The sequence below is a fragment of the Pogona vitticeps genome, chromosome 2 (genome assembly GCF_051106095.1).
Source record: "Pogona vitticeps strain Pit_001003342236 chromosome 2, PviZW2.1, whole genome shotgun sequence".
In the NCBI taxonomy this organism is placed as follows: domain Eukaryota; kingdom Metazoa; phylum Chordata; class Lepidosauria; order Squamata; family Agamidae; genus Pogona; species Pogona vitticeps.
The window spans coordinates 138131162-138154762 of NC_135784.1; the positions used below are offsets into that span (position 1 = coordinate 138131162).

The 23601-nt window shown below is 39.0% G+C and overlaps 1 protein-coding gene across 13 annotated transcripts in view; it reads left to right on the plus strand.

Annotated features, from left to right (window-relative positions):
• The window catches only part of CACNA1G (calcium voltage-gated channel subunit alpha1 G), a 208665-nt gene that overhangs the window by 169232 nt on the left and 15832 nt on the right, over positions 1-23601 (plus strand). For 5 of the 13 annotated variants that reach the window (XM_078384211.1, XM_078384213.1, XM_078384212.1 and 2 more), the window contains 9 exons: positions 618-727; positions 2899-3032; positions 4015-4085; positions 5928-6006; positions 6134-6255; positions 8231-8575; positions 12030-12170; positions 18010-18144; positions 21854-22043. In XM_078384211.1, coding sequence (XP_078240337.1) covers positions 618-727; positions 2899-3032; positions 4015-4085; positions 5928-6006; positions 6134-6255; positions 8231-8575; positions 12030-12170; positions 18010-18144; positions 21854-22043 — 1327 coding nt within the window. The remainder of the gene's footprint in view (positions 1-617; positions 728-2898; positions 3033-4014; positions 4086-5927; positions 6007-6133; positions 6256-8230; positions 8576-12029; positions 12171-18009; positions 18145-21853; positions 22044-23601) is intronic. The other 8 variants (XM_078384220.1, XM_078384221.1, XM_078384222.1 and 5 more) reach the window with 3 other exon arrangements.

A 23601-nucleotide genomic window follows, 5' to 3' on the forward strand; every position in this document is an offset into this window, starting at 1 on the left:
AGAATCCAAGCTCACTTGTCTCTTTCTGACTTCAGTGCATCAATGATGACCTCAGAGGGGGATTTCTGATTCATCTGCAGCCAACGGGGCATGCTATTTCAATGGTAACCTAAAGAGAAAGTGCAACAGGGGGAGGGTTGAACAAAAACCTCTCACTTTCTTCCATATTCAAATTATTTAAATCTCAAGTTCTTTACATCTAATTCATGAAAAGTCTATGAATATTTTTTATCAGAAAGAGACTGTCATCTCAGCTATTTGGATTGTACCTCTTAAAGATTAAAAAACTCATCACAAAAAAGGTGGCACTTTAATTAAATACACATTAAGTATGTTGAAGACACAAGGATTTGAAACCAGACTTTTAAAAACTGAGCATTTAAAGCCCTCTCCTTAAATGAGAGGGCTATCTGTTGTTCCTTTTTCTAAATAAAACACAATAAAATAAAATCTCATTCTTCCTCTTAAATTTATGAAGAACTTTGCCAATTTTGGAAGGAACTAGAGCAAATAAAATTCTCACCCATCATTGGTTGCAATGGATGCTGTTAAAAACAGGAAGGCAAGTCATGGAAAGCAACCAAATCACCCTTGTGGTTTTGTCTCTGCGTATTCAGGTTCTTGATGAAGCTCTGAAGATCTGCAATTACATTTTCACTATCATCTTTGTCATGGAATCTGTTTTCAAGCTGGTTGCCTTTGGGTTTCGCCGATTCTTTCAAGACAGGTAAGTAGTCATTTGATAAGTAGTGCTATACGTCAATTATGATGGTCACCATCATGGGAAAGTTCCAACATATCTCATTCCTTTTTTTTCCCCTCAAATCATGCTGGCATAACATGGAGCATAACAAGTTTATGGCCAGAGTACTCCATATTTCCCATGGTGACCTCTGGATTGCAGTTACTACATGCAAGGCAGAGGTGGCCCTGTTGAAAACAGCGGGCTTTTCCTCTTGCACAATATATTAGTGGATCCCACCACCATCCTTACACAGGCAGCAGGGAAAGAAGAACCACACATGGAACAGGCTGCGGTTAATAAGCAACATGACACTGGCGCCTGTGTGTGTATAAATAAAAGGATGTGGAGAAATGAATCATTTTGTTTCCTCTTGCCTGTGCTTGATTATACATTGCTTGTTACTTTATAGATATTATGGAATCAAATGGGCAATAGACATAGAAGGGTAAAGTGTATGTATATTATACTGTTGATACTAGATCAGTTAGCTATGGCCTGTTAAAACGACCACAGTTAGCTATTTCTTGTAACTACCGTGTTTCCCTGAAAATAAGATAGAGTGTTATATTAATTTTTGCTCCAGAAAATGCATTAGGGCTTATTTTCAGGGGATGTTTTATTTTTTTCATGTTCAACAATCTACATTTATTCAAATGCAGGCATGTAATCTTCTGGTTGCTGCACAAGGGTGGAGGGCAGGGTTTCACTTAACTAGGGCTTATTCTTGGGGTAGGGCTTATATTGCGAGCATCCTGAAAAATCATACTAGGGCTTATTTTCAGGTTAGGTCTTATTTTCGGGGAAACAGGGTAGTGTCGCTGCTCTGCTATTTCAGATTATCCAGACTATACCACTGAATCTTCAGTGGTATAATCAATTCTTTTTAGAATGAGAACATTGGTGAACGTTCATGTCATCCTCACTTCCCCAAGCCTAGGATTCTCCTAATCCCGCTATGTCACCTATTCTTTGTCAGTAACACTATTCTGACTCCACACCATTGTTAACTCAGCATCTGAGTTCACATCCAGTGGTAACATACCATAAAATTTATATAGGTGGAGCAGAGGCTTTTCATAACAGTTCTTATGAATTCCATTTCCCTTGATATCTAAGTCTTCCTGCAAGAGTGTTATGCCCTCTCCAAAGAGCCAGATTATATATGCATGACATGCCAGTAGTAACTTTAGATGTTCTGTTTTTCCTAATCCTGCCCCCATCCACCAATTTAGTGTAAATGGTAAATGTAATAATACTATGTCTATGAGGATACAAATACCTTTTCTATAGAATGAGGCTGTTGATATTGCATCCTCACCCTACATGCCTTTTAAATCCTTCTCTGCATGAAAGACCAGAACATCTCAACAAGCTTTGTATTCCTCTCTTTCTTTGACCCCATTCTCTCTGATCTTTCTACGGGACTTCCACATAACTTTAAGAACTTTTCTTCTAAACTGATCCAAGAACGTTCTCTCTCTATTCTGCCTTATAATAGTGGTTGAGCCTTTGGGCAAATTTGTTGCTGTTGTTGAGAAACACCAGGCACAGTCAAAATTATAAAAACATTGACCAGTATTATACAACTGATACAAGTTTTAACCAAAAACCTAAGTATCTGTTAAATATCAGCGCAGTATGTATGCTGTTCCTAATATTGCTGTTTTTTGTAGTTGTGATGGTGTGATTTCTGAGATCTGCTACCGCTTATAGTACTGTGTGAAATTTCTTGATATTATTCCCAAAGCCCTGATGACTACGGGGACCACTGAAGTGTGTTTCATCCACAAGCCAGATGTTGTTGTTGTTGTTTTGGAATTACTCTCCCTAACTTAAGCGAGAACCGTGGAAATTTAGCTTCAGTAATATATTTACAGAAAATTAAGCCAACTCTGACTTTCTTTTATCATCTGGGTTGTGCTCATTAATTCAGTTTCAGCTTTGCCCTTCCCTTTCCAGCCTGCAGTGTGTTCAGACTTGACTAATAATCTAATAATATATCTTTTGTTTAATGTGTTTCATCTTAAAATGGCTTGAAGTGGAACATCAGTTCCAGAGTGCAAGAATGACTGAAACAATTGGAATTCCTTTGCCATGCAAGACTCCCATTTTGCAGATTTTTTCCCCTGTTTGATCTTTTGTGTCACCTTCAGATGGAACCAATTAGACCTGGCAATAGTGCTCTTGTCCATCATGGGGATCACACTTGAAGAGATTGAGGTGAATGCATCACTACCGATCAACCCCACCATCATCCGCATCATGAGGGTCCTGAGGATTGCTCGAGGTCAGTCTCTCTTTGCTCCTGGTGTGTTCCATCCACATTGCTTTTGGCCCCACAAAAACTGCTAATTTCTGGCTTAATAAGGTTTCTCATACAGTAAGGTTGCACTTCTGGCATTTACTCCTCTCAGTACATTTTGTCCTGCCGTGCAATCTTATTGTTAGCTGCAGAGCATCCAAACTCTGCCAAGCTGCTGCTGGCAAGGCAAAAGTGAGGAAGAAATGATATTGGCCTCTTTTCCTCTAGGTTTTTGTTATCTTTCTATGTCTCCATATGGTGGGGCCAGGAAGGCACGGGATCCAGCAGAGATGCAAGGCCTCTGCCACTCCACTCATGCAGTCATCCTGACTCTCCCGCTTTCAACCTCTCGTGCTGCTGAAGCTCCAGAATCCAAAGAATTAAAGGCCACAGAAGGTTCCACCGAGGCAGGCAGGGAGGCCTGTGGTCAAAGTTGTCTCAGATCTTGTAGGAAAAGATCTGTAGGAGTTTTGCCACGGTTCAGGATAATTCTGTTCCAGGGTTGCTAGAGTTGCACCAACACTTATTTGCTTAGTATATTTGTATCCCACTTCTTCAATGAGATCATGGTGACAAATGTTTTTCTTCCTCTCCCACCTCCTTTTTACCTATGAGGTGGATTGGGAGAGAGCATAACTGGCCTGTCAATGGAGATCTGCGCCTGAATCTCTTTTTCGTAGACCTGACAACTGATCTCTGACATTGCTAGCACCATCTCAGCAGCACCCAATTTAGTGAACAAAGGATACCGGGGTTTATTTCTTGAAGTCCTTGGCCAGACAGTGATGCCCACAGGGTTCTGACTGTTAATGTCCTGACAACAACAGAGTATGCAATTGAACATGGCTTTGCATACTCGTCTCCATGAAAGATGCCTGATGTGACATTTCAACAAGCTGATGGGGCATTAGCTGTTTCATACACTAATGCTTTGGCAATGATATAATGAGCATTTCATTTTCTGCAGTGCTGAAATTGCTGAAGATGGCTGTAGGGATGAGAGCTCTGCTGGACACAGTCATGCAAGCGTTGCCTCAGGTAACCTTTCTATTGTATCACAAAGAACTCCATTGAGTTTCCCTCATTTGCTCATTGCCTTGAAACATGTGAGTCCATTTCTACATTATTTGTTTGCTTCCCAGTGGTGGTTGTTATGGGCTAGGTGAGAGGGCTGTTAACCTTTCTAATGGCTGAGTATCTCTTTTAAAACCGTCATTCTTCTGTTGGAAGTCTTTTACATGTTGGTTCAATTTATGTTGTCCACTGTTTTAATGTAGTTGCCCATTTGCTGCCCTTCTTATGTCACAGCAAGCACATGCCCCCCCTTCTCAAGATTATAGCCTTGACTTTAAAAAACAGCAGCTACTAAATAAATGCATTGCCAATTCTGTGCAGACATACACACACTCAACAAAGCAAGGCCTTTATGCAAAAGAAGAAGAGGAGAAGAAAAGAAATGACAGTCTTATCTCCATAGGATTGCAGAATAGCTCAGATTCGGTAACACCAGAAACAAGTCATGCTCAACCTAAAAGAAGGAAATTGAGCTAGATGTCATTGTTGTTTAAACAGGAAAAAAATCAAATTAATAAGAATGAAAGGAAGGAATGAACCTGTGCAATGGAATAGAAGAGACCACGCAGACCACATTGGCTGGGGGATTCTGAGAGATGCACTCCCAAAAAAGAACTTTGTCCAACCTTGGAAATAAATAGCATCATGGTTGTCCAGGTCCAGCCTACCTTTAGGCAATGTAAGAGTTGGCAAATGCTTGACAGAAGCCATGGTATCCCCCTCATAGTAACTCCTTCTATCTCTAGCAATTTTCCACATAGCTTTTCCTGCGCCCACTAAACTGCTCTTCTGCTTTCAGGCTGGGGTGGAGATGGTTGTGATCCTGTTGAAAATGGTGCAGCAAGAGCTGCCAGTATTTTTGTGATCTGTATATGCCACAGAGACAGTGCACTGCCTTGCCCTTTGTCTCTGATACCAGAATGTCTTAGGAGAGCCCAGCATTTGACAAATGATGAGCAAGAGACATTTTTGGAAAGTCAGTGCCAGTTTAATGAGGTACTAACTTCCCACAAAAGACTCTGAGGTGAAGAGCTAATTGCTGTCCGTCACCTGATACAGAGCGAACGAGACAGGCCATTTCTGTATTTCCAAGCAGGAATTATATGAATAAATTAGATGGCCTAGACTGAATTAGCCTAGCTGTGGGACTGAAAATACACAACAGAAGGCTGCAAATCTCAGTGGTTGACTGTTTTTCTCTGTAAGATGAAATAGGGATTTGCAAAATAAGGGACAATCCAGTGGTGCAGAAGCATTTAACATTTGTACAGAAGAAATACTGCACATTTAGTATTTGTATGCCAGAAATACCAGTGCAGTACTAATGGCATGTTGGTAGGATAAAGGTTATGTGATAACTTCCACAACAATGTAAAACATCCTAATGTTGCAGTCTTTTGTGTGTATATATATATGTGTGTGCATGTAGCTTTTAAACACTGAATACTTCTGAATTTTTACTGAAGCAGATCACTGGTGGAACAGGCAAGCCATAATATATATGTGAGTGGCTGGAATAAAAACATTCTACAACAGTGTCTGTCTATGTATGTGCTTTTCTCACACACTTTGACTGGTATTGCAGACTTTCTATATACACACTGTTATAGAAAGTCTTGCACTTGGACTGCTATCAGTGGCTATAGAAGGAGTTAGTAAAGCCAATGAGGAAAAGGAGATAGAGCCAGAATGTATAGTGGAGACTAATGTAGTGCATCCCTTGTAATGAGGATTGCTTGAAAGGCATACATCAGTGAATGATATCTCTCTCTCTCTCTCTCTTCCTTTCTTCCCTTCCCCTTACAGGTGGGAAATCTAGGTCTTCTCTTTATGCTGTTGTTTTTCATCTTTGCAGCTCTTGGAGTGGAACTGTTTGGAGACCTTGGTAAGTTCTTCACTTTTCCTGGCACCTAGAATTGATCAAAGCAGAACAAAATAGAAATCTATAAAGGAAACATAGGACTAAATTGTTTTTTGTTTGTTTTGTTTTTTGTTTTGGGTTGGTCATACAGAATGTGATGATACCCATCCCTGTGAGGGCTTAGGGCGACATGCAACTTTTCGAAACTTTGGGATGGCCTTCCTCACACTCTTCCGTGTATCCACAGGAGACAACTGGAATGGCATAATGAAGGTAAAAACCTTGTTGGAATTAATATGATTGAAGGCATCTATTTCTGTAGCTTGAGGAATGTGTTGAATGCATTTAAGAGACCAGGGTTTAAATCTCTGCTTTGACTACAGAAGCAGAACAGAACTCTGCAGTTCAATAATAATAATAATAATAATAATAATAATAATAATAATAATAATAATAATAATAATAATAATAATAATAATAATAATAATAATAATAATAATAATAATAGTTGTTATTGATACAGTGGGGTCTCTACTTAAGAACGTCTCTACTTAAGAACAATCCAACTTAAGAACAGCTCCATTTGCTAAATTTTGATTCTACTTGAGAATAGAAATCCAAGATAAGAACAGGAAAAAAAAACCTTTCCTGCTCTTTTTTTAAGATCACCTTAGGTTAAAAAAAAAATTCTCCCCCTAGTGGGAGAGTACGTATTAACCAGCTTTGCATTAGTTCCTATGGGAACTAATGCTTCAATGTACGAACGCACCTCTACATAACAAAACAAAAAAAACAGCCAGAACGGATTAATTGGTTTTCAGTCCATTCCTATGGGAAATTTTGCTTCAACTTAAGAACGTTTCAACTTAAGAACACCATTCCAAAACGGATTAAGTTCTTAAGTAGAGTAGTTTCTATGGACGGAAAAGAGCAGATACGGATTAAATGGTTTTCAATGCATTCCTATGGGAAATGCAGATTCAACATAAGAACTTTTCAACTTGAGAACCACCTTCCAATACGGATTAAGTTCTTAAGTAGAGACCCCACTGTATCATTATTATTCAAAAAACACCAGGCACAGTCAATCAAAATTATAAAAATTAAAGGAAACAAACTAGTAACTATTAACAATTGTTTTAAATTGGTAACCAAAGATTTTGGAATGACTCTGCTGAAATTAGTATGAGGAGGAAGATTACCTAATTTTCCTTCTGTATTATTTTACTTTCTTTCCTTAATGCTTGGTACTTTGCCATTTTTATACTATCTATACATTTGAGGTTTCTTGTTCATTGAATTCTATGAAGGTATATTTTTCTTTGTTACTTATTCAGAAGTATAACATCCAGATAACTAAAAGCAACCATTTTACCCATGATAGCTTACTTGTCCCAATATAGTATTGTGGTTTCGTTTTCTAAAACTGGAGGTGACTGGAATTTATAATATGGTGTAAAAGTTGTGAGTAATCCATATGATTTCAACAGCTGCTGAAAAATCACATTGACAGTGTGGTTATGCCTCTACATATAATCCATCAATTCTAGCTTAAGGCATCCAGATATGACACGATGGTATCTATCACTGAGTTCTCTTTTGAGTACTACCTTCACTCTATCAAAGTAGTCCTCGAGAATGGTTTGAGATGTTCATGGATGCATTTATGGGTTTTCTGCTCTTTTAACCATTGAACCAACAGGTTTTTTAGTGAGTTCATAGTTACTGCCCTGTGAGAATTTATCTTTTTTCATGGAGATAGTACATTTACAAACACCAAAGTTCATTTTGATATCGGTACTGTATTATTATTTCCATTATACACAGACCACCAAATGTTGTCCGAATTTAGTTCCTTCATTCCTAGAGAATCTAGGATATTCATAGGCATTTCCTTTAAAAATGTACTGCTCCAGGAAAGAAAGCCTTACTGCACTTGATGTATCATGATCTTATTTATGCCTAGAGTACAAGATTGATTTTCTAAGTGATAGTGATTGCAAGCCTTCTGTAGAGGTCTGTAGGCACACATAAGAAGTAGGTGAGCAGGTTCCAGAAATAATTATACAGAAACTTTCTGCAGGGCTGAAGAAGCTCATCTTCACAAATTCCACAATATTTTTGTCTACTCCTATAGAAACCACTTGAGCCTGACACCCAAACTCCAAATGCAAGTGGTCATTTGCCTGAAATCCTCTCACAAACCTGAGCTACGTATTTCCGTTTCCTTCTCTCTGTTCCATCCTAGGACACACTGCGAGACTGTGATGAGGAATCCACCTGCTACAACACCGTCATCTCGCCCATCTACTTTGTCTCATTTGTGCTGACAGCCCAGTTTGTCCTGGTGAATGTGGTAATTGCTGTACTGATGAAGCACCTTGAGGAAAGTAACAAGGAAGCAAAGGAGGAAGCAGAACTAGAATTGGAGCTGGAAATGGAAATGAAGACAATCACCCCAGGCCAGCATCCACTCTCTGACCCTTTCATGTGGGCAGGTGGCAATGGAGGAGAAAGGCCTGACAGCCCCGGAGGATACACTAACCCCATGCAGATCAAGATGGATTCTCAGCTTTCATTGGTCCACCCTATGGTGAGAATCTCTGGTGGTGGATGAAGTGGGGAGTGACCAATATCTTCTTAGACAATATATGTACCAATTCCATAAAGGAAGTCATGAGTGTATTGTTATTATGCAGAGAAGCTGTATTCCTTTCCCTCTGCAACATTCAGAGCTGAATAGAGCGAATTGCATGTACACTATTCACCAACTGGAAATTTGTAGAGACTTTGGGATCTCAGGCACACTGCTTGTTCCCTATGGCTCTTACTTACTTACTTACTTACTTACTTACTTACTTACTTACTTACTTACTTACTTACTTACTTACTTACTTACTTACTTACTTACTTACTTACTTACTTACAGTATGTACATATACTGTATGTGTGTGTGTGCTGAGGGAAATTATACAAAAGGCCTTGGAAAAATTACTTCTTGGACTCCAGCTCAAAAGCCTCCTGTCAACTTAAATGCTGGTCATGCATGATTCTGGGAGAAAAGTCTTACAAAGTAATTTTTCCAAGCTCTGAGCATGATTTTTAGTTGAATGAGGGATGGCAGGCAGACAGTGACATGAGACATCAGCTCACCTTCCCAGGTAGATGGCTTGCAAATATATGGTAGATTTTTTCAGACAAGTGCAAGATATAACTGGACATCTTGCATTTTTTTTATCTTTCCAGAATAAAGGGGAGTTTCATTGCTTGGTTTAAGGCATTTAATACATGTGCAAATCTGTGTTGCCTCAGTGGCCAGACATTTGAGAACATCTACAGCAAGGGGAGGGGAAAATTGGTTGATAATCCCACCTGAGAAAAGATTATCAGTTCCTTTTCCTGGTAGATTTTCTTCAATGTATACTATTCAAAGGCTAAACACTGCCCTTTTATTGTCATTACATAATCACTTATAAACCATGAAACCCTTTGTGGTGGATAACCAGCTAATTACCAGTTGGTGAGGGGTAAAAAGGGGAAGTATTACCTATTAGAATATCAGATGCTTGAAATTCTGAGTCAGCTATTTTTCTTTCAATCACAACAGGAAAGGTGTCAAGTATATTTTCTTTCTTTTGTTTTCTAAATAGGACTTTTGACTCATTTAAAAGGAAAAACCTTAAAATTAGCAAATTATTTCCTGAGCCTCTTGTGCAAATGATATTTTGCCACACAACGCATACCTCCATTTCCCCCCCTTTTATTGAAAATCTCTGCATCCAAGTGTTGTTTGAATAGATGGTGGAAAAGGAATACAGCTCCTATAATGTGACCCTACAAAGTCACATAATTAGCATGCTGCTTTGCTTGCATGTTCCATAAAATATGTGCATGTTGTTCACAAAGTTAGAATTGCTAGGCTTCATGTCATCCCACACTTTGGCTCTTGCCTGTGTAGAAAATACTGCTTTTAAGTGATCAGCCATCATATTGCTTTAGAAGCTTTATGCTGTATATTAGTATTTAGCTGCAAGCACTTGAACGAACATTTCTGAAGCTGACAGCCTGACATTTGGAGATCAGGGTAAAATTTTCAAAAGCTTCTCAACCTTTTGAATTTTGTGTAAGTATTTATAAGATTAGATGGCTATTTGTTTCTGAAAGCTTTGATTCTGGTAGTGGGCCAGTGCAACCTTTCCCCAACCCAGAATCCTCCAAGCATGTTGGATTACAAACCCTATCGTCCTCAGTCAGCATGGACAATGGACTTAATCACGTTGATAGATACAATCAGTTCAAATACAGCTGAAAGTCTGGGACTGTGGGTTGCATTTGAAAGACTTGCATGAAGTCCTGAGGGTTGCAAGTGCTTTCTGGTGTGATGGGACTGAAGCTGCTTGTGCAGAAAGGTCGCTTCGTAAGGCTGATTTTTTTTGTTTATTTATTGAAAAGTGCAAGATCCTATTTTGCAGGCAGCTCAAAAAAGTATGTGAAATTTCCCATGTGGATATCCTTACGTTGCAGACATTCTAAGCAAAGCGATTCTTTTTACTCCCATTTAGTCATCCAGTTCTGACACCCAGCAAATTAATCATCCCATTCTTTGGGCCAAAGTTAAACTCGCCCCGTACTGAAATAAAACAGCATGTTTAGCCTTTCCTACTGTGTTACCTCTAGATAAAGGTATGCCATATTCTTTCTCTTCAAACCACACATTCTTCTAGAGGCCCACAGGATAGCACAGTGGCTTAAGTATCTGGCTGCGAAGCCAGAGGTTGGAAGTTTGATTCCCCGCCCCCCCCCCACTGTGTCTCCCTGACAGGGGCTGCACTTGATGATCCATAGGGTCCCTTCCAGCCCTGCAGTTCTAAGATAAGAAGATTTCTTAGCCAATATAATGCCACTGTTGTGTGTGGTATGTTTTTTTTTTAACTCCTACATCCCAGGCTGCTGCTTCTTGTTTCTCTTCCTACATAGCACTTTACCATTGTGGAAATGATGGGAATCAGGGCTTATTTAAATGACAACATTATGGGGTTGAGAGGGACATCTCATCCCTAGTACTTTTTTTTCCCTCCTGTTTGGTAAAACATGTTGAGCATGGTTAAGCTCTTGTTTGAGAATTCCTGCTATTGGGCCTGTTCCCGACACAGAGTATTGATTCCAAATGCATTGGAACTACTAGACAGAAGAAACAAATAACTATACAAAGGGATATTGTAAAACCAGCGTTCAGGTGCTGCTAAAAGAAGACGATAAACAATTAGTTACCCTTCTACTCACTCCACGTAATGTAGGCTTAAGTCATTTCATTCTGCCAGCATCAAGAAACGAAACAGTGGTCAAAAAGCCACTGCATTAAATCGTGCTCTGTGCTTTTGAAAATTTAAACTTATATTCTTCTCTCTGGAGGCAAAATGGCCGGATTTTCAGAGGTCCTGACCGCTCATATCAGGATGCGCTATCCAGTCCCACAGCACCTCTGAAGGTTCTACTCTTCCTGGTTACAGCGAGGCCAGGGCGTAGCTTTGTCAGGCTTAATGCTGGGCTTCCATCCCCACCTCCATTTGAAATTGTGCACCTTGTTGTATAGTTCTGCTGCAGTTGTTCCCTGTCGTGTCAAATATAATGGCCCTGAAAAGTAGGTGTATTTTTGTCGATTAGTAAGTAGCTGTTTGTAGTCACTTTGGATGAATGTAATGTGTCTCACCAGCCTTAAAGCACCAGTGTGTTTAGTTTTGGTCTAGTGTCTAGTATTGTCTGAGAAAGGTTCTGACCGTGGTATTACTGCACTGTTCTTTTTCCCTCTTCGTTTCTGTCTTCCCTTCCTTGCCATTTCAACCCCTGTTCTGTCTGAAAACATTTTTTTCCTGTCTCTTTCTCCTTCCTTTTTCTGTCTCCTCTACATTCTGTTTTCCCCTCTCTTTCCATCCATCCGTCCATCCATCCATCCACCCATCAATCCCTTTATACTTATCTCCCTCTTCCCCAACCCTCTCTCTTTGGCCTGGCTTATCCTTCTGCATGCTATATGGCACTCCTCCCAGGAAAGACACTTGTTTGATACCATATCACTGCTGATCCAGGAATCTCTGGAAGGAGAATTGAAGCTGATGGACAACTTGTCAGGCTCTGTGTGCCATCATTATGCCCTTCCAACTACTGACAATTACAACTCTGAGAAACAGGTTAATATTACTAATTTCCTGCAAAGTTTCTTTCTAAATTTGGATGGAAACCTCTTTGTACAAGAGTAGGAGACAGGGAGAGGAGGTATTCTCACTTGATCAAAACTGAGTCTAGCAAAGCTAAAAGTGGCTAAGGGTGAAATCAGGCAAACAACTATCTGGGAATATGTACTGTTGAATTCAGTGGGCTGTGCCTCTATGTAGGCATATATAGACTGCAGCTTAAACTGCTTTTATGGGATAGCAAATGCATTTATTCTGCTTAAGAGAAGATGGATATAATTTACTTTGCATGTCGACTTACAAGAAGTTAGAGATTGTAATCCTGTGCCTGCTGACCTGGAATATAGTGGGGTTTATTTTTAAAGAAACATGCATAGGGTCATACCATACAATGTATAGATGACAGTTATTAAAGCCGCATAAAATATGCAAGCCTGTGTTCAAGTCTGTGGACTACATTAGGAAGCCAAGAATAGTTTGTTCACAAAGCTTGGAAGTACTGTAATGGGTTGTAAGTAATGTTGCTATCTGTAACAGGTAATTTTGGGGGGGGGGGCAATAATCAGGTTATTTTAAAAGTTATCTTTCGAAAGTGATGTAAGAGTAGGAACAGTGCTAGCTGGGGAGAGATAATCAGAAACATTCTTTGTTTACTTCTTTATTTCACTTTTTAGGGGTTGGAGGAAAGTTTACAGGAATGTCCAATAAGAATTTCTCAATTCTCTTACCAATTATAAGTTACTTTTTTTAAAAAAAGAAAAGAAAAGAAAAAGTAACAAGCACTGTTAACAAGTGACTTTAAAATTTCTATAACATCAAAGCTACCAGATGGGGAGGGATATTTTGCATCAGATTACATACTTATTTCTTAATGAATAATTTCCAAGTTCTGCCTGTTCATAACCAGAGGTTGGGACGCTAAGTATTCCTTCTCAGGGGTGGGGTGGGGGGTGGACTGGATTGCTGTCACTTTGTTTAATATATTCAGGTACATTTTGTTCAAAATCATGCTCCTAGGTGAGCCAAAATATTCTTATCAATTAAATAATAAAATGTTTGCTATTGCATTCAGAGAGAATACATACTGATATCTCTGCTGATTGCCATCTGTTAGGAAACCAATTTGTTTTATGTTCCAGAAAGTACTTTTAAGGAATTTAGATAAACAAATTCATAAACCATCAGGGCCCTCTGTAAAAGTTTACTGAATGCTACTACTGTATTGTGAATGTTGTATAAATGCAAAATGATCTATAATAAGCTGGTGAATTTTATTTTACATGGCACCAGCAGATTTTTAAAATATCCTACTGTGTTACCTCCCTTTATTTTCAGGTTGGTTTAATTGACATGTTTGTAGGATCTGAGAACTCTTATCCATGCAGCATTTTGTGCATCTTAGCATAACATTTAATCCCAGACAGCCATTTAATAGGTTTCCATACCCACAAGCCTGTGTTATATCTGCCATGCAAGATGTTGCATAATCTCCTCCATTAAAAAAGTCTGGGATGGTACCATATTTCTTCGGCCCTTTTTGCAGAGGCAAGAAGTGTAATTTCACCCCATTACAACAGTGGGCACAATAAGCAGCTCTTACTGGGAATTTTTTTTTTCTAAACACATTGCATGATCCAGCTGCTAACAAGCTCCATGGGGTTATGCATTGGGACAAAGATCACACCTACTTCATCTTCAAGCAGGAGCTGCACTTGGGCTTCGCAGATGGGAAGCTGGGGGAGATCCCCAGAACTGCAGACCCTTGTAAAATACTTAATTGCATTATGTGGCAACATAAAATGAGAGTTGTTTACTGCCCCACTGACACCAAGGCTACAGGCTCTTCAAAACAACACAGAAGTATGAGCTCACCCTATGTTCTGTTTTCGTTGTATTTTTGTTCTGACCAGGCGTATCTGTTCTCTTATAATAGATATAACAGGAAAGGAAGGAAGAGGAGTTAATTCTTTCTGCAATTCGAAATTGGCTTCTTTTTCAGATCGTCCAAGTTCTCACCCTGCTGTTGGTTAAAAGGGTCAAATAATGATAACGAAGAACTATCTAAAAGACACCAGCATTGCGATGGGATCTTTACTCCCAGGAAGAAATTATGAGAACTCTTAATAGCTGATGGTTAAAGTGGTCAATCTGGAAAGGGAGGCTCCCACTTTGGACAGTGAACATCCCATTAGGGGCAATCAGTCAATCTGCTCAATGTCGCTATTCACCACTAACAGAAAAACTTGTTCAAAGCATCCTATCTCTTCCCTCTTCTTCCTCACATCCTTATTCCTGCAAGGCCTTTTGTGGTTTGCTTCATCAGACATCAGTAGGTTAATAAGACTTAGAGACAGGACCTGATTAAACAAATCTTAACTAATCCTTTAACTATCTAATTAATTCCATAAAATGATTAATCTACAGGATATGGGCAAAAATGCTTCTGAGGTAAGAAGCATACATTGTTTTCAGAGACTGCACATAGCCATCATAGGGAGTTATCATTTTAAAAAGAGATCTCCCTCCGGGTGAGTGAAAAGAGGGGATGCTCCTTTTATGATGGCGTTTGCCATCTATGGTAAATATTTATTTTTTTTAACCCACATTTTTAAACATCCTTCCCAAATTAATCAAAACACTTTTCTAGTGCTACCTACAGCAACAGGAAACATACCTAGATTTTAAAATCTTTCAAATAGTGCGTACTGACAGGTAAGCTGTCTTTCCTACATATGTACCTCACAGGGAACCCTCTTCCCCATGTAGTGTGATGCAACAATCAGGCTAAAGACACTTAAGAAATAAGTGCTATTACTTATAGGTCTTTGGTTAAAGTAAAATCCTGCTCACTTAATTTGAGGAAATTACATGCAGGGTTGTATGGTATGTTCTTCTCATTATATTTTATGTCCTTCCAGTTACTCCCATTTTGGGGGGAGACTTAAACATAGTCAGGAAAACAAGTATATTTTCATTTAGTTTAGTATGAGATTGAAGAAACCCAATCATGCCTGTTTCTTGAAAACACTACCTTCTTATGATTATGATAGTTCTTCAAACCTTTTGGCATAGCATTTAGTGTCAAAATGAAAGGAACTAAGCATTTCAATGTTCACTCTATTCCCACTCTAAGCCAGGATATATATATATAGGAAGCCATTTGGAATTCTATGACAGAATTTATTAACCATATGTCCAGATTAAAGTGTTTAATACTACACAAATTCAGAAAACAATTAGATTCCTGGATAATAATCCAGTTTCTTGACCCAAGCAAGACTCCTTCATCCATTTCTAGCTTTCTTTAGCCTTCTCGCAAATTCTTTATGAAGCCAACACATTTCGGGGTTAGACACTGGCAGCCCTGCTTTTTGCTCTATCCTGAAGGATTTATTATTTCTGGGCACAGACTGCCTGAGTGCTTAACATTAAAGTGCTGATTTTGGAGTACGTATAGAAAAAGAACTGCTGAAATAAAGGAAGACATGGAGGGCATGGAATAAACATATACCTTGAACTAAGAGCAGCTACTGGTAGGAGTCAGGGTGCAATCAGACAGCACTTGATCTTGTTGTTTACACCCATTTGGGAATAGGCTGGTTCATTCCATTTTCTGGCAGCCGCATGGTGTACAGGTAGTCGTATATCAGCCTGACCCTTGTCCATACTTTTTCGGATCCCTGGCAGGGGCTACTCATTTTTTGTGGGGGTAGGATTGGTCAGTTTTTGGCTAGATCTGCAGCATGTGTGATTGCTGGTGTTGAACAAAGCAGCTCTGACAGGTGTTTCCCTCAGCAATTTGTGGGGGGTAGCCACGTCACTTGGATGGTAAACCGATGAAGCGCTATGTCACTTTCACATGAATAAATAAAAGATCCAGCTTTTGCCGGCTTGAGGATGAAGACAGCAATAGACCTAGTTCATTAATGGGAACACAGTGAATGTCGGTTTTGCAACAGAATTTGACACTGTCGGGATCGCTGGATAGCTTAGTGGTTTAGGTGTCTGGCTGTGGAGCCAGAGATTGGGAGTTTGATTCCTCGCTGTGCCTCCTCTAATAGGAGCTAACCTGTGTAGCCCTGAACAATTTGCGCTCTACCTTGAAAACCCTGGAAAGGTTTGCCACAAGTCAGAATTGACTTGACAGGACACAATAGTACATATAAAATACACAGAAAAAAATGTTTGCCCTTGATCTGCAGTCCTGCTTCATTGAAGTTATAACAATAAATTTGTTTAGAGACAATTCTTCAATAAAGGGTTTAACTGGTCACAATGGGTTTCTTTCTTAGTATTAATGTCAGTGTTAGAAGAAAACCTCATGGAGGTTAGCAGAAAAATAATCAAAACTCAACAGCCCTGGGTTTTGACACACTCAGATTATCTGATAGTATTTATAAGAAGTACATTTAGTCTAATTTATCCTGAAACCCACTTTATCTCTAGACAGACTAGAACCTCTACCTGTTCAATATACAATATGAGTGGCTAGAGGATAATCCTTCTCTTAATCAACTTAACTGTATGATCAAAGGAACAAATAATTAGTACTGGCCATCATTATACTGAATGTCTACTGAACAGAAGGGTCCCTTCAGCCCAGCAGGATCATACCGCCTGCACAAACACTGCCCTTGTGCATGTGGAGGCTGGGTTTTCTTCAAAGAGATCACTTGCACAATGGCTATGTTTGCACAAGTGACATAATCCCATGTTACTATGTCAATGGACGTTCCTGCTCAGTAGAAGCTCAATGAAATATTGGCCTTTCCGTCTGCAAGGTAGTACCTACTTAATCTGGCAAGAAGTCCCATTTAATTCAGTATTTCTGAGCATGCATGCAAAGGAATGTTGTGTTGATGACCCAGAGTTCACATTTCAAGGGCATCAACAGACATTATAGATAATCTGTCCTTGGAAAGGGGAGTTCTTTGACTTCTGAGTCTGAGTGCATATCAAGAACTTCGCTCACCTCAAATAATTTGCAGAAGAGATTCCTTTGTTCTGTCATTGGTCTTTAGGACAGGATTTATTTGAAGCACGGCTGGCTCTGCCGTTGGACAAAATGAGGTTGTTGTCTCAGGAGACAATCCACCAGGGGAGGCAAACTTGCCACCATCTCCGAATGCCGGAAAAAAAAACCTCTGCAGAGTTGCTGCTGTTGTCAAGAAAAAACTGCTTTAAAAAAACCTGCCTGGTTCAGAGAACTCTCAGAGCCAGACGCTGTGTGTCACCTGTTTAGGGCTGTTGCCTGTGACATGTAGGGACATTGGCTGTGTCTTGATATAGGTGAATTCCCTCACAATAGCCCAGTGGTTAGGGGAACAAGAGGTTGGGAGCTGTGCCTCCTTTACAGAGGCTGGACTTGATGATCCATAAGGTCCCTTCCAGCTCTGTAGTTCTAAGATGATGTTGTTGTTATTATTATTTCTGGAAGCATGTAACATTTAAATGTAATTAGAGTAGGCTTTAAAAATTAATTCTGGAGCTGTTGACGCTTTAACATCCCAAGTTGGTCCCTCAAAAGATTATATTAATCAATGCACCTTTAATATACAGTTGGTGATTTCCATCTTGCATTGTTTGTAAGCCTCTTTATGATAATTAAAAGAGGGAGAGGGAGAGAGAAAGATTGAGCTCTGTTTTTCTGATAGCTTCATCCACATAATAATGTGCACTACACCAATGCGCTTATTAGAAGGAGAAGAACTCCATTATTCAGATGATAATAACGATGATGATGATGATGATAGCTTTCTTGCTTTCTTTATTTCTTTCTCAAAGGCATTTACATGTGTCCTGGTTTCTTATGTTTGATCATTTCTCCCTTGTTTAGATCCCTCTAGCTGAGATGGAGGCTCTATCTCTGACGTCAGACATTCTCTCTGAAAATTCCTGGTCCTTAGCTCTGACGGATGACTCTTTTCCTGATGATAATAACATACTCTTACTTAATGCCCTGGAGAGCAATGTATATACACTGGTCACTGTATATTCTGATGTTTACAGGGTTCTAAATACTGTTTCGCAGTGGGTGAAAGCTATGGCATTTTCAGAAAAGCAATATTTTATCTCTAAGCAGCACATAAGGAAATACTACCATTCTATTGTCCTCGATGTTATCCTTAAAATGTTTTTTATTCTTTTATTCTGTTTATTTCACACGTTTACTAAAACAGTCTCTATTCAGGCATTCGTAACTTGTGTGTAGGGCTAAAATAGGTGGTGAGGCCTTGGGTGTGTATGCAAGTCCATTCCCCAAATGTCACCACACACAAACAACATAGTAAGGCTGGGCCCTGATAAACCCCAGCTTCTGACCCCAATGGCTTTGTAACCATGTTCAGATGGACATAGTTACAAAGCCCCATACAGAGGTTCACACTCCATACAGGAGTACCCACTTCTGAGTATGTGGAAACATTCGGGGAGTGGGTTTTACAAGCAGACCCACATACCCCTTATCATCTTAGCCCTACATACAAGTCGATAAGTGACTGCATGGAACTCCATTCTTTCTGCAAAGCTAATCTAGCCTTAGCAGGCAATATCAGAAGCAAATGCATTGTGTATGAACACAAGGAAAATGCCACAGCACAAAGGATCCCACTTATTTGAATGATCTATTATAAAAAGACTCCTAATGGTTAACAGGGAACCCCTGTTACCATTTTTGAACCTAAGCTGTCAGACCTGAATCATGGACAATGCTGCTTTTGTTGAACCTTTATTGGGCCACCATTTTCCCAAAGATATTTTAGAAGGAAAAATGGCAATTTTTTAAAATATACAAAACCTGCGCCAGTATTTTGAGCCCTGCTTTAACCATCTCTTCCTGAAACATTAGACATTTATAGCTGATGTGTAGCCATGAAGTGCTTTGTTTTTGCTGTAAATCAGACATAGCATTCCCCCACAACATGTAGTGGATCCATTCTTGTTTTCACATACCTGCCTTCAGCTGTGTGTTGTGTTGATTGGTTTCCTGCCATTCCAGTAGAATGCCATCATAGTTATGACTCATGTGGGACACATCTTGTTTAAACCGTGACAGGATTCCCCATCATGCTTCATGGCATCTTACACAAAAGATGCAAAATGCTACAGTGGATGTTTTTAATGGGCCATTTTGTTACAAAATGAGAGAAAAAGTTTTGAGGGGGCAATTCTGATTTTCATCAAGATAAACCTTAATGTAGATTTCTGATCTGGCAAACGCTAGCAGTCCTACCAGTCACAAGTTAGTCAACTCATTTGATGGGAAGATTAAAAGCATCTCATTTCCTGTTATTTCAAATACGTAAGATAGTAAATTAATTTCAATAATAAAGTTGAAGTGTGCATATTCCGATGAATTAACAAGTTAAATGACACTCTTCAGCTTTTAACACCATAATGTACTTGAAAATGTCCACTCCCCCCCCCCAAAAAAATGCTATTTAAACTCTTATTATTTTGTGGCATTTCATATTTTTTTTCAGGATATTCAGAAATTCAGCAAAATATAAATTGGTAATGCTGTGTTGTTTCAGAATTTTCTTCAGGTTTATCTGAAATGAAAAATGAAATAGGTTTTGTTTCTGCTTAGGAAACTGCCTGAGTTTCACAAGAATTGTACTAGCAAGTATTGGGGTAGGAAGTTTGTGAAACCATCTTCCACTTTCATATCTTGCTCCCACTTTTCTTCCACTGTCAATACAGCTTTTTAGCATTAAAGCTGCAGGCTCATAAAGTGAGTAATTAACCTGACATCTGTGTCCCCTAAATACTATGAATGGTTGTTGGACAAATATTTTGCTGTGCCATCCATTTCAGCCATGATCCTGTTGCTTTTTCTTCAGTCTTATCGGCAATTTTCAATATGTTTATTTTACTTAGTAATGCCATTGGTCATGTTGACTGATTTTCCACTCTCCACCTAAATATTTCATGATCACTTCTTTACTCAGTTCTTTATCGTCAGTTATTTCACAGAAATATCTGGTGGGTATTTCGCTCTTCTGCCTTTTTTTAATTTTTATTTTATTTATTTTTTTTGGTAATTTGGCACAACCCAGCCATGGTTAGTGGCATCTTTAGCAACACGTAACATTCCATATGTACATGTTTTCAAAAACTGCAAGCCCAGCCTCAAATACAGTTTTATAAAAGGCAAAAATGCCTTTGTAAAAGTAATGTGCGCAATAGTGAAGGGAAATCAGGTACAGTAGGGCCCCTGTATCGGCAAGGGATCAGTTCCAAGGCCCCCACACACACAGATGCAGAAAAACACAGATTACAGCAAACACTATTTTAATGCTATACATAACATGGTCTCTGGCTCCCGCTAATGGCCATATCTGGTAACTTAATCTTTACAAATACATATATTTCTAGGGTTTTTCTTTGCATATTTTTACTTTTTTCACACTGTGAATAAGTGAATCAGTGGATCCTGATCCTGTGGATACAGGTTTCCTACTGTATTAAGAAACACCATAAACTTCTATGCATAACAACTTGTCAAAGAATTTCCATTTATTTCAGATAGGTTTGTTGAAGGTTTCCGAGAGTGAAGCTGTTTTTACAGTGAAAGGGAATATATCACAGCAAATATTTCATTTAATAAAGTACTAAATTTGCTCAGATGACTGCAGCTGGATTACAGTATCAGCTGCTCCAGAGATTCTGAAAAGCAGCATGTGGTAATAGTGTGGAAAAGAACTGACCTGTTTATCTGAATTACAAGAGAAAGATTAATCTCATATTAAATCTCCGTAATCAAGAAGAGTAAAATTCATTTTACGTGGCAGAGATGTCATACAAGACTGGATAGCACTACAGCAGTAATATGCTTCTTTTTCTTTTAAGATGCATTCTACTCCATTTAAACATGCTGTACCATGCATGCTCATTATATTTTATTTTATCATCAGCAAACTATATTAGAAAATCCTTAGATCTGTACTGAAATGCAAAAGATGTCTTGGTGTATATATTTCTTCAACTACTATGTAAAGCAGAATGGGGTTGGAAATGAACAATTGTATTGCCACAGTCCATTTCTATCATATATAACTTAATCTTTTTTTAAAAAAAAATTCTTTATTGTTGTTGAAAAGATATCATCAAAGTTCCTTTCCAGTTCCACCTTTTTAAGTGCCCTGTTTTAAAACAAAACACAAAAATAACCATCAATGTAGTTCTATTAAACGCAGATACATTCCTACTTGTTAATTAAATTAACTCGGATTGTGTACAAAGACCCACTTGCTTTGGGATGGGGGTGGGGAATTTCTCAATTGCTCTTTTCAATGACCAAAGTTTTGCAAAGCATGCAATTTCTTAACCAGACCTTGAGGCATGATGTTTGTTGAGTTTATCCTGAAACAGTCATGGTTTACAATTGCAGTGTTGTTTCCATGTTTCACTGTACAGTACTGTATTATGTTTTGTTCCTGTTAAATGTGGTTCATTCCGTGTATGTGCTTTTCTGTGGTGATTTATTAACGGTATAAAATTAGGGCTATTAAATCTTGGTCAATCCATCTGTGCAAAGTCCATTCGGTTTCAATAGAATTTGTACCTCCAAATAACTTGCATGCTCATTGTCTGTCAGAGTAGCTGTCAATACTCATTCCAGAGAGCGGCATACTTTCCAGTTTTGTGACGGGCTTTCTCTCTCTCTTTTTATTTTTCAGACCAACATTCCCTCTAGGAATGACTCACTGATTTTCTCACCAAGTCAGGATCATCTGAGCGTAAGGAAGACTTCTGTAGGTCGTACCCATTCTTTACCAAATGATAGCTATATGTTTCAGGCGCCAAACACAGGTGTCTATGATGGCTCCTCTGGAGAAAAGAATTCACCTCATCAAAAATCACAGTCAGGTACAAAACATTTGCTCCAGATGATACCATTTACGTACATATGTATGAATCTGCTCCTATAGGCTTCAGATCAGGCGTTGCTAGTTGTCTGTTGGCTTTGATAGATCGCTGTGGTTGCTTTTGTAAGTAGTAACTTCAGGTATACTTTACTTAATCTCGTTTAATTCCCAAAATTATTCAGGGGTGTGTAGTTTTTAGTTTTGGTGGCCACAACTACTTGGCATGAGAGAACGAGCAATTAATTTCCTTTATTTTATTTTATTTTATTTATGCATAGGTCACCTTTCTCCCCGCAAGGCAGCTCACAACAATTCACAAGAAGTTTAAAATGCCATACAAAACTATATATCAAAAGCAATTAAACACTGGCCAAGATTAAAAACAAATTTGAAAACATTTTAAAGTATCTGAATTTCAAAAAATATATAGACCATTCCTTACACACTTATTGCTCAGGAGTCTACCTGATGATGGAAGGACCAGAGGAAGAGGCCAACCCGGCTTCTGGGCGCAGTGCATTTGAATGCCTGGGAGCAGCCAGTGAGAAGGCCGTCTCTCGTGTCCTCACCAAATAAACTTGGGAATGTGGTGGAACCAAGAGAAGAGCCTCCCTGAAAGATCTTAAGAGCCTCCTCAAATGGCCTGGACCCAAGCTACATTTATGGATAATAATCAGCACTTTGAATTGAGCCTGGAAACAGACTGGCAGCCAGTGATGTTGTTGTAACAAGGGAGCCACATTCTCCTTGTAACCAATGCTAGTCAGCAGCCTAGCGGCAGCATTTTGAGCCAGCGGAGATTTCCAGACACTTTAGAGTTTTAATGTGTGCTTTAAAAAGTTAACCTCTTTAGGGGCATTGCACACAATAAGGAGCGGTTGTTGTGAAAAAAGGCAATAAGCAAATAGCGGTGATGGTGTGGTGGTGAAGTGGTGATACATATATCTCTTCATCTGCTTGTTGCTTCTTGGCAAAATAATCCTCTCTCTTTTTGTAGTACGATCAATTTCTAGACATGTGCTTGGGGGAGAAAATACCTCTTTGAACCACGCTGACAAAGGGGGAAAACTGTAGACAGTTGGGTTTGGAGAAGTTATGGGAGTAGAAAAATTGAACGGCCTTTCCTCTATCACCACTCTTCTGCTCCACCTTGAAATGGCTTTTCCTTGGCAGGCAGGAGAGCAACAGAGTTTGCACTAACCTAGATGGCATGTTGTAATTAGGCTCATTCTTTCCAAAGCGGGGGGGGGGGGGGGACTCTTGCTTTTTCTGGCAACATATTACACAATGGTCAACTGCGGTTTGCCATGAAAAATACATTCACCACCTTGTGCTTCCCTACTTTTTATTTCACAGCTTGAATTTTCAAGTGTTTTGTTAAAATATTTTAGATGTACAATTTAGAAATGAAATATAATAAATGGAAACTCCCCCTTCTATTTGTGTCAAAAAGTGTTGGGGCATGCCAGAAATGCCCACCAGTGTTACATATTCACATTGATGAATAATGACCATATGCTACCTGCAGGTACAGATATCAGTATATATTTAAGACTAAT